This window comes from Gracilinanus agilis, chromosome 4 (assembly GCF_016433145.1).
Source record: "Gracilinanus agilis isolate LMUSP501 chromosome 4, AgileGrace, whole genome shotgun sequence".
NCBI lineage: Eukaryota > Metazoa > Chordata > Mammalia > Didelphimorphia > Didelphidae > Gracilinanus > Gracilinanus agilis.
In genome coordinates, this window is record NC_058133.1 from 320,466,849 (window position 1) to 320,479,575 (window position 12,727).

General features: G+C 33.3%; 1 protein-coding gene across 2 annotated transcripts in view; it reads right to left on the bottom strand.

Annotated features, from left to right (window-relative positions):
* Window positions 1-12,727, bottom strand: part of LOC123247347 (pleckstrin homology domain interacting protein) — a 176,778-nt gene that overhangs the window by 40,754 nt on the left and 123,297 nt on the right. For both annotated transcript variants that reach the window (XM_044676217.1, XM_044676216.1), the window contains exons 21-23: window positions 11,837-11,977; window positions 7,216-7,292; window positions 4,492-4,723 (exon numbers count right to left, since the gene is read on the bottom strand). In XM_044676217.1, coding sequence (XP_044532152.1) covers window positions 4,492-4,723; window positions 7,216-7,292; window positions 11,837-11,977 — 450 coding nt within the window. The remainder of the gene's footprint in view (window positions 1-4,491; window positions 4,724-7,215; window positions 7,293-11,836; window positions 11,978-12,727) is intronic.

A 12,727-nucleotide genomic window follows, 5' to 3' on the forward strand; every position in this document is an offset into this window, starting at 1 on the left:
ATATCAAAAAGCATTTTTTAATAGCCACAGTATACTTATGGCTTTTACTAAACTTATGCTTTAAAAAAACCCCCCAAAACAGAAAGTATTTCCAAGCCAGTTATTGTCCCTCCTTTATCTGTCAGAAAAACAACAGGGGGTGCACCAATTAATCCAAATGTAAACCTAAATGCATAACGTAATACTTCTATGTTTGATACTCTCCTCTCTAGGTTTTGGGATGCCATTTTCCTTTGGTTCTCCTACCCATCTAACCACACATTCGGTCCCCTTTGCTGGCTTCTGATACAGATCAAACACTAAATATGTGTCCTGAAGGTTGTCCTGGAATCTCTTCTTTTCCCACTCTATGCTTCTTCACTCAATGATCTCATCAGTTACCATTAATTTAATTACCATTTCTATACATACTGATGATTCTCAATTCCATCTATCCTGTTCTAAACTCTCTGCTAATTTTGCATCTCTGACTGTCTTTTAGCCATCTGGAACTCAATGTCCAGCAGACATCTTTAACTCAACATGTTCAAAAAAGAACTTTTTATCATTCCCCTCTACTACTCTAATATTATAGAAGATCAAACCATTCTCCCAATCCTTTAGACTCATAACCTAGTAGTCTTTCTTGACTTCTCACTCCCTCTCAATCCCCATATCCAATCTGTTGTGTGGTATTGGAAATTTGGGAGTCTTTGAACTAATTTTGAGGTCTCTGATCTAAACTTCCTGTGGAAGTTCAGGGGTCTTTCAAACTACATTTCCCATGATTCCTGGCTTGCATAATCATGTAGGGAGGAAGCTTAATTGCATAGATAGAAGGATAGTGACTGGATTGGTTATTTCCTCTTTGGTGATTTGGAGCGGAGCAGGATGGGGAAGGGAGGTAACAGGATGTGGGTCTTTTAAAATGACTCTCAGCATGGCACATGGCTTCAATTTTCTAATGGCTACCAATAAATCTTTTAATACCCTAATATTTTTTAAATCTATCCCTTTTTTCTAACAGTTGCCAAGGCCTGTCAATCTTGCTTCTGCAGAATCTCTTGAATACACCTCTGTTTCTACTCTGACAATGCCACTGCTTTAGTGTAGGCCCTCATCACCTTTCACCTGGAACACTGCCATCACTGGTTGGTAGATGGGCCTGCATCAAGTCTCACCACTCCAATCCATCTGCCATTCAGCTACCCAAGTGATTTCCCCAAAATATAGGTCTGGCCATGCTTCTTGAAAAATGCCACTGCTTCAAGGATCAACTATTAACCTCTGTTTGGCATTCAAAGAGTATAACCTAGCCTCACTTCTACCTTTCCAGTATTTTTACACCTTACTCCCAATATATATTATTCATTTCAGTGACACTGACCCAATTGCCTAGCCCATATCACTCTTCTGCTCTGGAACCAATACTAATCAATATTGATTCTAAGACAGAATGAGTTAAAAAAACAAACAAACCCGTTTTGATCTATAAATATAGCTCTGCCTGTCAAAAAAAGGACATGAGGCCAGATTGGCATCACTTCTTCCTACAAAGGCCATGCTGGATCTTGGTGTTTAATTTATTCTCTAAATACTGAGAAAATTTCTAGTAAATAATATGTTTTGGATTTTTGCCAAAATTTGTGTAAAATTTACAATTTTTTTTTTGCGTTTATGGTTTCTAGAATCAACTAACTCTGTAAGTGTGTGCTTGCACATGTGGACATGTGCCATTTTGGAAATAAGAAAACAGAGGCAGGCAGAGGTTATGAGTTGCCCAAGATCAAAGAGCTAGTAAAGTGTCTGGGGATAGATTTGAATTTGGGATTTCCTGAATCTAGGCCTTGGATTCTATACACTGTACCATAAACTGACTTTGGGAAAGACAAAGAAGTTGCCCCAGAGTCTTGGGTAAGGTTCAAGTTATTAAAATGGCTTCTGGTTGCTTAAGGTCATACAAGAGGCCAGTCTTCCCAAAAGTCAATAACTTTTGGGATGTCCCATCTGAGTAACATGACCATATCCTGCTAAATAGACACATCACTGAAAATAAGAGAGGCTTCATTTATCTTCCATGGATAAGTAAATCTTCATTTGATAAGGTCAAATGGTATGATAAAGTATCTGATTTCATTCTGGCTTCTGTAAGATAGTCAATAAACATTTATTAAGTATCTATCATTTGCCTGGCATGGTGCTAAGTGCTAGAGATACAAAACCAGTCCAGTCCCTGCACTAAAAGAACATATAATCTAAAGTAAGAAAACAAATATGTACAAACAAACTATACATGGGGAAAATTGAAAATAATTTAAACAGAGAAGGCACTAAAAACAAGAGTGGCTGGGAAGGCTTCCTATAGATAGGATTTTATTTGGGATTTAAAAGAAGCCAGGTGGCAGGGATGAGGAGGGAACATTCCAGAGATATAGGCAAAAGTCAGAGAGTGCTTGGGGCTGGAAGATATAGAATGTCTTGTTTGAGGAATAGTAAAGAAGCCAATGTTACTGGATTGAAGATTAGTAAGATTTAAGAAGAAAGGAAAGGTGTGAAGGTGGGGGAATGAGGGTGATAGTTCTAGGTTGTGAAGGGCTTTGATTACAAAGCTGAGGATTTTATATATTATCTTTGAACAGGTTTCAAACTTTGAACAGACTGACCTGAACCAAGGGTGGCCACAACAAACGTAGCAGATAATTCTGAAAATATTTGTGATTGTGTAGGTACAAAGGTATTAAAAGGGGGTTCTCATACTTTAATTCTTGGTATATAGCCTTTGAACAACTTGAAAAGTGTCCCCCAAACCCCATTTCAGGGGGGAAAAACTAGCAAAAAGCAATTGACAACGCTAATAAATAAAAAAGAAAGGAAAACCAAATTGTTAATTCAATGGAAAAAGACAATTCACATTAAATTGAAGAGGAAATAATGGACATTATTTTTGCTCAATTATATGCCTATATAACCTGTATTTTATATGAAAAAGATGAATATTTACTAAAACATAAAATTCTTAATGTCATAAGAAAAAAATAGACTTTTTGAAAACCATATATCCCTACTTAATGCTGATGTAAAAAAGCAGTTTAGCCAACATATTAAAAATATCATATACTACTCAGCAGTTGGATTTGTACCCAAAATACAGGGTTATAGTTCATTATGAAAAAAATATAAATATTAGGTCACATTAAAACAAACACAAATCCATGATTATATTAACATACACTGAAAACAGTTTTAAACAGCATTGAACATAACCAAAAAATATCAATTTCAGTTAAAAGCACTTGAGGGTTAAACTGACTTTCCCTTAACACAATAAGGAGCATCTATCTAAAGGTTAGAGCAAGTTATATATAAAAGAACAAAGTTTAAACAAAATGCATCTCTTTATAAATATTTAAGGTTTATATATATATAGACATAAACAAGGCAATCCTTAGTGAATTACATAATTTGGAATTTAACAGGATTTATATATGTATAAGTCAGAAAAAAGAAAATGCACATTTTCTTTAAATTGTAGTTTGCCTTTCTTTTTTTAGGTACAATATTCCCTTCCACATCATGACTTTCTCCACTGTAGTTTTAATATATCATGGATGAGCAAAAGAAATTGAATGGGAATTTTCTGGGAGTTTTGCAGAAGCCTCAGATTACATGTGAAGACCAGTGGACAATGCAGAAAAAGTTTGGAAACATAACTGAAATTTTACAATAAGGTGCTATAAAACGCTCCAAAAAAAAAGGAAAGAAAAAATTCAGACTTTTTCTGGCATGAAAAGGTCAAAAAATTTTACAAGTATTTGGGTACCATGTCCCTAGTCCCCAAAATATGGCAAGGATACCTGTAAATAAAAAGGTAAACCTATAGCTTTCAAAATCATTCTACTCATCTGTGCTTCTTTATCCCCTTTTTTCTATTCTCTCCTGTATAATTAAAAAAAGAAGATGCCTCAATAACTCTCTTATAAACTACTTATGGTATGTTTTCTACCAGTGTAATCTCTGAGTAAAAGGATAGAGAACTTTTCCTTGCTTTACTTCCATAATTACAAATAGTAGGCAAAATTAAGAACAGCTACCTCCCAGGTTAATATAAGGGGGAAATGAGATATTTTTATTGTTCTTTGCAAATTTTAAGTCCTAGTTATTTTCAAAAACACTAGATGGTGAAGTTGGTAAGAGTGCTGAACCTGAAATCAGAAACATCTAACTCCAAAATCTGTCTCACTTACTAGTTGTATGATTTTTCAAGTCACTTACCCATATGCAGCCTCAGTTTCCTCATTTATAAAAATAGGAATGATAATAATAGTACTTATTTCTTAGGGTTCTTGGTACAGATCAAATGAGAATATCTAAGTGCTCTGCAAACCTTATAGCACTGTATAAATGCTAGATTTTATTTAAAAAGAAAACATAACCATACCATAAGAATAATCATGTTTCTTAAGAAACATAATAAAAATATCACATTGTTTTGATGTTTATTATGATACCAACCTTTTGCTTTCTCTCTTTGGGCTTCTTTTTCTTTGGTGATGTTGGTCCATCTTTTTCTTCATTTCCTTTTTTTCTATCTTTTTTAATTTGCTTTTGCTTTTGCTTTTCAGATTCTTCTTCATCCTCTGAACTACTTTCTGCTTTCTTTAGTTTATGTTTAGGAACTTTCTTTGGTGGCTGCAAGTTAATTCCTGCATCAGCTGTCCAATCAGAGTAATCACTAGAGTAATCACTACAAATACAGATAGATCAAAAACAAATCCTTAAGCCCTGCTTCTTTGAAATTAAAAGAATGAAAAAGTAAAATTATGAAAGAAAAACCAATATATAATTACTAGACTCACTAAAACATTGCAATTATTTTCAACATGCCAACTTCTGAAAATTTTCTAAAATATTATGCTTTTGTAAACATTTCTAATTCTCATGCATAGTAAGAAAAAAATTGAAATTCTCCTTTTAGAAAAGTTCAAGATAATGGGGTGATATAAGAGATAGTTACTAGTACTTTTATTTGACAAATAAGAATATTTTTATAAATTCCAAAAAATGAAACCCATAACTTTTTGAAGTAACATTCTTTATAAGAAGAATAAATTTTGGGGGGCAGCTAGGTGGTTCAGTGGATTGAGAACTAGGCTCAGAGATGGGAGGTCCTGGGTTCAAATCTGACCACAGACATTTCCTAGCTGTGTGATCCTGGGGAAGTTGCTTGACTTGCATTGCCTAGCCCTTACCACTCTTCTGCCTTAGAACCACTGTATTGATTCTAAGCTGGAAGGTAAGGGTCTTTAAAAAATAAAATAATATAAAAAAAACCTTTTTAATAATCTTTAATATTTCAGAATGTTTCTCTCATTGCTATTAAAGCATGGAATCAAAAGGATTGTACAGAATGAATACATATCACATGGTCATACTGATATCATCAAAAATGTATAAGGCAAAAAAGGCTGGCTGGTCATGCAAAAAAGAGATAAGTAATGAACAGATCGTGGCTATATGTATCAATCCCATCCTCCCAATACTAAGAAATGGGATAGTACAGGTGAGCTGTTATTAATGAACTTGTTGGCAGAATATACACCAAAGGGATCACAGATCACCTGAATATTTGAGTCATAGTTATGAGAAATAGTGTTGTGTAGCATTACAGTGTTTATTTAGGCAATCAAATAAACACCCTTATTGAATAAATCTATAGAAGCATATTAAGCTCATGTAAATGAAAGAAAATACTTTTTTTGGGGGGGGCCATAGTTATGAAAATTCTGTTTTTGGTCACATATTGATATCTGGGGATTAAAAAGTTCCATAATTTTGAAGAGGTCTTACTCCTTAAGCCATAGGACATTCTTTAGTCCCTGCCACCAAGGGAGGTACCATTGTGGGAAATTAGAGGAAAATTTACGGCATTATTAGCTAATGTGGGGAGGTGATCAAGGAGTGTGTTCCCTGCTGTTAAGCCAAGAACTTTTTAGTTGCTCTTTCTGAAGCAGAGAGCAAGATAGATCTCTGAGTAATTTAAGATCTCGTTTTTCTTACAACATACCATCTCTGTCAGGTTACAGTCTACTTTCTTGAATGCCTCATGTATTTACTCCCTATATATGATGTCATATATAATATATATGACTCCAATGACAATACTGCTTTTATTTCTAATGTCACTGAATTTCACCTAAATGCTTTACATCATGTCACTCAGTCTAGTTCTTTCACAAAAATACCTAATACAATCCTGAAAGAAATAGTGAAATTTTTATTTTCTTTTATTCTGATCTGAAATACTAAATAAAGCAATTCCACATATATACCAAGATTATGTATGAAACTGCAAATTTCTAAATCCAATATATGAATTTACCCTGTAACAACTTCGGGCTTCTTTCTATTCTCTTCTGAGCATTTTTAGGATTCTCTTTTAATTCTTTTTTTTTTTTAAACAACCCTATTCCTAGTTTCCTTCTACCTCTCAGCTTGCCTACAGGTAAGATGCTATTCTATATTGATGAAAGAAACTTCACTTTCATTTTCACTCTGAGAACCATTGAAACTAATAACAGTACTACTTGGACTCTGGTCCTCATTGTGAGGCCCACTGAGCAAAGCAACTATGCTTGGCTGAGATTGCTGGCAAGGCCCCAATCTCTCACATAAAGGCACTGCTGCTCTTGGCCAAAGATCATCCCTAAACCCCGAGTCCCCCTTCACTCTGTGATAGCAACCCTGGTAACATTCATGTGTAAAATCATTTTCATAAACATCATCCTATGGGAAAGTAACACCCACCACCCCCAAAATGTTATAATGCTTGATATTTTACTCACTATAAAAGTCTTTCTCTTTGTCACAATAAACAGATCATAGCCCTCAGTCATGGTGCCGTGATTCTTCTGCTCATTCCTTCTCAGGCATGCTGGACACAATCTTTCCTGTCCTTCTTAACCTGATTCTCTCTCTCTAGCAGCTAGACTCCCTAGCAGGCTAACTTTCACTCTCCACAGCTATAATGGTACTCAGATTCAGTCACTCATCAAAATGCCTCCTACACATGGTCACGACACTTCATCCCTTTTTACCACATCTTTTTCTTTTGAGTAAATTTTAACTTTCCAGAGTCTTGTTGTAATCTTAAGTCCCATCCCACCAAATTTCAGCAAAATTTATAATTTATAATACTAGGCTTATAAAGCTTTATTAAAAAAAAATCAGTCTTTTTACCTTGAACTGCCATCACTGTGCCATGCTCTCTCTTCATCTTCTGATGTTCCACCACTGACAGCTACAATTTCACCTTCCTAATTAAGAGATATGTATTATGTCTTTATTACACATCTCTGCAAAAAATTATCAGTAAAATCTGAAGATATTACTAACCTATTAAATAAATAGCCTATTTGTATTAACATTTAACATAAAAATACAGGTCTTATTCTCATAATAAACTTAAGTTTTAAGTCATTCTGAAATTCAGTACAGTATACCTGGTAGTATTATCTTCACAGGACTTTAAAGATAAAGATATGTAAATATTTTTATTTCTGGTTCAGTTCAAGATTATTACCCCTTCCAAAAAACTTCCTGAAATTAATACTTTTTTGTGGACAATCATTGAATGTAATTGTCACTTTTCCTTGTCTAGTCAGAGGGTGTGAAAAAAGGGCTATTACAACTAGATTTTTTCTACTGATACTATTGAACTAACTTTACTGAACAGAATTATTTAAAACACATATATTTACTTTTACTTATCTAATATTAATAGAATTATAATCAGAGATTTATAACTAAAATTTAAATTGCCACACCAAAAAATACAGAGTTAAGAACCCCCTAAAATCTTGGCTTAACACTTAAAACTGAAAATTATGGAAATTCTTGTAAGTGACAAATGCAGAAAACTAATAGTTCCCTCTCAGAATTAGAGTAAAAGCAATTTCCTGATTTACAGTCATAATTCTTTTAATATATTATTTAGTACTGAATTCTGTTATGGTTTTAAATCATAAAGCATCATTTAAGTTGCATCAATCAATAGAATTATTCATTCTTCCTTTCTATTCTTCAAAGATATGTGTCAAGAAAGCTAAAAGGCATTCTGTTATAGCCTTCTCTATAAGTGACATTAAATTGAAATGTATTCCTGGACCAATCACTACAGTACATTTTAGTAACTTATTCATTGATCTAATGCAGAGGGCCCCACTACTTTTTTTCTTTCCTCTTGGTCAGAATCTAAAAGAAATTAATCCTGGAATCTTGCCATGAGTGGATTACCACAAACATTTCAAGTTATAATTTCTAAATTAATGCCCCATTTAAACTTTAAAAACACTACCCTCCTCTGATGATCCATGTTGGGGCAAAAATGACAATGCCAAAAATCATCTTGAATTAATTACTTTTTAACAACCCACATTCTGCTATCAAATATTTTTCTTTTTAATGTGACAACATTCTATTCACAGAGCCACCATACGGTTACAAGATCTCATCAGTCTTGTCTGGATTCTTGCAATAAATAACTTTCTAATTGGTCTTCCTATTTCAAGTCTCTCCACTCCAATCCCCATCCCATCATCCATTCAGCTGCCAAAGGTGATTTTCCTAAATCCCAGGCCTGACTATGTATCACCATCCTACTCAATAAATTTTAGTTGCTCCCTCTTTAACTTCCAGGATTAAATGTAGCATCTTATTATTAAAAAACCCCCATAACCTGACCCCTTTCTTTTCTTCCAGGCTTCTTATACTTGATTTCTTTCCATAAGTTTTAAGATACAGTAATAATAGTTTGACTGCTTTGCATCCTCCCTGCCCTGCCCCACCCATTTAAGATCTACTGACTATACTTGCAAGATTCCTTGACTTCCTTTGAGACCATTTAAACTCATTTTCTGAGAGAAACAGTTTCCATCTTTCCACAGCTACTAGTTCATTTCCCTATAAGATTTATGTTACATTTATCCTGCATGTATCTTGATTTTTTATACTTATTTGTACATTGTCTTTCTCTTCAGCATGAGAGGTCATGGAGGGCAGTGATCATGTTTTTGCTTTTCTTTATATCCTTAGCACTTACTAAATGCTTAATAAAATGTTTGTTCCTTGACTTGCTGAAATGGCAGTAGTCTTCAAGCATTTGGAAGGCTAACAAGTATATTTTTTTTTCTTAAGTCTTGGGAGAACAGAACTATAGGTTATACAGGCAGAATTTTCAGGGAGAAGAATTTATGTGTGATGTAAATACAAATTCCCTAAGAATTAGTTATTCAAAAGCGGAATTTTTTTTCTTCAGAGGCAAGTTTATCGTAATTGGACATCTCTAAGCAGAAACTAAACGACTACATACTTGCTGGTTAAATAATAGGGGAAGATTTTAAATCTTCCAAAGGCAAAATTAGACAGTCTCAGAGACCTATTGATACTAAGCATCTATGATTTTACTTAAAATGCAAAATTTTAAGAATTTTTTTAGAAAACTTCTATAATAACTTCTTTTGGTCATGATTCATCTTAGTAGGATATAAATTTGTGACAATATATAATTTCAATATTTCCCTTCATCTGAATTGATCACTAGTTGTTAAGGAAGATAATTTTATTTTATATTCTACTTTTATAAAAAATATAGCCTTTTCATTATCAATCTAGATATCCAGCCTTACAATATAAAATCTTATTATCACGTCATTTTTGTCTTGTCTGATCTCTGTGTGACCGCTTGTGATTTTCTTGGCAAAGATATATTAAGAGATTTGCCATTTCCTTCTCCAGCTCATTTTATGGATGAAGAAACTGAGGTTAAGTGACTTGTTTAAGGGTCACATAGCTAGGAAGTGTCTGAGGCCAGATTTAAAAGTAGAAAGATAAGTCTTCCTGACTCTGGACCTGGCATTCTATCCAGTGTACAATCTAGCTGTCCCAAATATAGCCCAAAATTCAGTATGTCTTGAGATATTTTTACTTCTTTTTTTGGCAGCTACCATTCCATTCCATTTTCACTAAAATAAAGAATTGAGAGAAGTGGGCAAAATATGGTGTTAGACAACATTGTATCAGACTCCTATGAAATACATCCCACATTTTTGACACTGATAAAAAATGTATGATAAATGACTAGTCTATTTTTTGTTTTAAATATCAAATTAGAATCATCCAGCCACTCATAATTTAATTGATCTAAATAAATCCTCTCAAACTAATTTAATGTTAAAACAAATTTAAAGTTATATTCTAGTTCCTATCCTATATTTATTTTTATTAAATGCCAGTATTAAATCTTCAAATACATTCCTATATACAAAAAGACTCAAATGAAATAAATTTTAAGTGTATTAGTTTAAATTTTTCAGAATTGGGAGAAAAAAACCCGGATTCCAATTCAAGTATGCTAGATAAGACAAATTATTAAGAGTGTGTCATCCTGATAATTCTTTTCAAATCTTATTAATTTCTCATTAAGTATATAGGCCATCAAAAAGTTTTTAAAACATACAAATAATAATTTTCAAAAATAATATATTTCATCACATGGAATAGAAATGAATAGTGTGAAATCTGAGTTAATTTCTGTTTATAGTTTGGTCTCGTTTTGCATTCAGTAGACTTCTTTATGAAATGGTAATAAGCAGAATCAATGTTTTTCATTTCGGCCATTTCTTTACAGCAAACACACTTTTAACAGGCAGACCTGGAGTACACAGACCCTTTTTGGCCACTGCGACTCCCTTAACCAGACACGATGCAATATATATGTAATTACATCTGTTAACTAGAATTTTTAGTCATGCCTTCATAATTTTAAAAGCATATGAAAAAATGGTGTCATATTACCTTCTTAAAATAAAGACCCAGGTTATGATTGGGGATGTAGACTCTAAGCGATTACCCTAGTGCAGGGGTTGGCAACCTTTTTGGCCGTGAGAGCCATAAACGCCACATTTTTTAAAATGTAATTTTGTGAGAGCCGTACAGTGCTCACAGTGCGTGCTCCTGTAACAGCATCTGAAAAAAAATTGACTTTATGGCTCCTGCAGAAAGAGCCATATCTGGCCCTCAAAAGAGCCAGATATGGCTCAAGAGCCATACGCTGCCGACCCCTGCCCCAGTGCAATTATCAATAATATGGAAATAGGTCTTGATCAATGATACATGTAAAACCCAGTGGAACTGCATATCAGCTATCGGGGGGTATGGGGAGGGGAAAGAACATGAATCATGTAACCATGGGAAAACACTCTAAATTAATTAATTAAATGAAAGTATTCAATTAAAAGATAAAATAAAATAAAGACCCAGATTACCAAATAAAGTTGTTTTCTACATATATGGTTTACAAATGATTTTTTTCCTTTCTGAGCAACAAAATTATGGGCAACAATAATCCTGCCATCAGAGTTAATTGTAAATAAATCATTAAGGAACAAGTAATTTTGAAAAGCATGACCTAAAATATCTATGCAAATTTGATTTAAATTTCTTTTCCTTGTTGACATTTTTCTTACTTTCATTTCAACTTAATTTAACAGAACCCACCAACCAAATGACTAGACTGTTAGCTATCCTAGTTTAAATAATTTTCCAGAATTCTTATGTAAATACAAATCTTAAGCTATCTCTTTCCTTTGTGATACTGCCTATTATTATTTTTCTTTTGAATCCAATTTCTTTTTCTTCCCCTTCAATAAAATATAACAAATTATAGCTAGTCAAAATTTTAAAAATGCAAATCTATCTAAATTTTCTGCTTTAAGCACTAGAAACAAATCTGTATTCAACACAGGTAGAATAAACTTATAAAGAAGCCAACTCATATTAGTATATGGATTTAGGATCTTACATCTGAAGAACTATTGCCATTTTCTAATTCTTCTGAGGGTCTTGCAGTTTCTTCCAAGGCAGATCTTGTACGGTAGTTATGCTGATTAGTCTGTTGCTTTCTTGAATCTCCAGGGTCAAGTAAATGATCATGAGTATGATTCTTTAAAAAAAAAAAAGCTAATTGAATTTATTCAAAATATTAATTAAATTTGACAGTTTTTGGATCACTAAATATTCATATTTATATTTTAAATATTCACATAACAGCCATGAGCAGATATTTGATTTTACATGTAGGTGATTCTGAGAAAGATGTCATTAATTTCACATAACCCCCAAAAGGAGGTGGTGGGAGTAAAGGGAGGACTAGACATGGCTTGTAAGGCCCATCATTTTTTGTGATTTTGTGATATGATCACTATCTCAATGGACAATCTTATAATTGGGGAATTTCAAAGAAACAAGCCCTGAACAGTAATTCCCACAAACTGGGTCTTTAGTAAGGCTTAGTATTATTGGAAAATTTGAAACACAGGAAAACTAAGGTATTTGCTGTTTTTTCATTAACAAAGGTGATCAAAGACTATAGTTGATTACTTTTCCATTATTTAAATTTTATTTATTCCTTTTTATATTAAGTTTAGATATACTCTTAGATACTGGTGAAGGGGAGGGTTAGATAATTTTTAAAATTAGTTTTCCAAAGTCCATCTTCCCAAATGTGAACTGAAAGTATTTAAAAGTTGTGTACAATGGGCTGATGGGGATATTATTGGGAATGCAGACACTAAACAATAATTCTAATCGAACACTAAACGATAAGTCTAATCCAACTATCAATAATATGGAATTAGGTCTTGATCAATGATACATGTAAAACCCAGTGGAATTGTACATCGGCTAAGGAGTT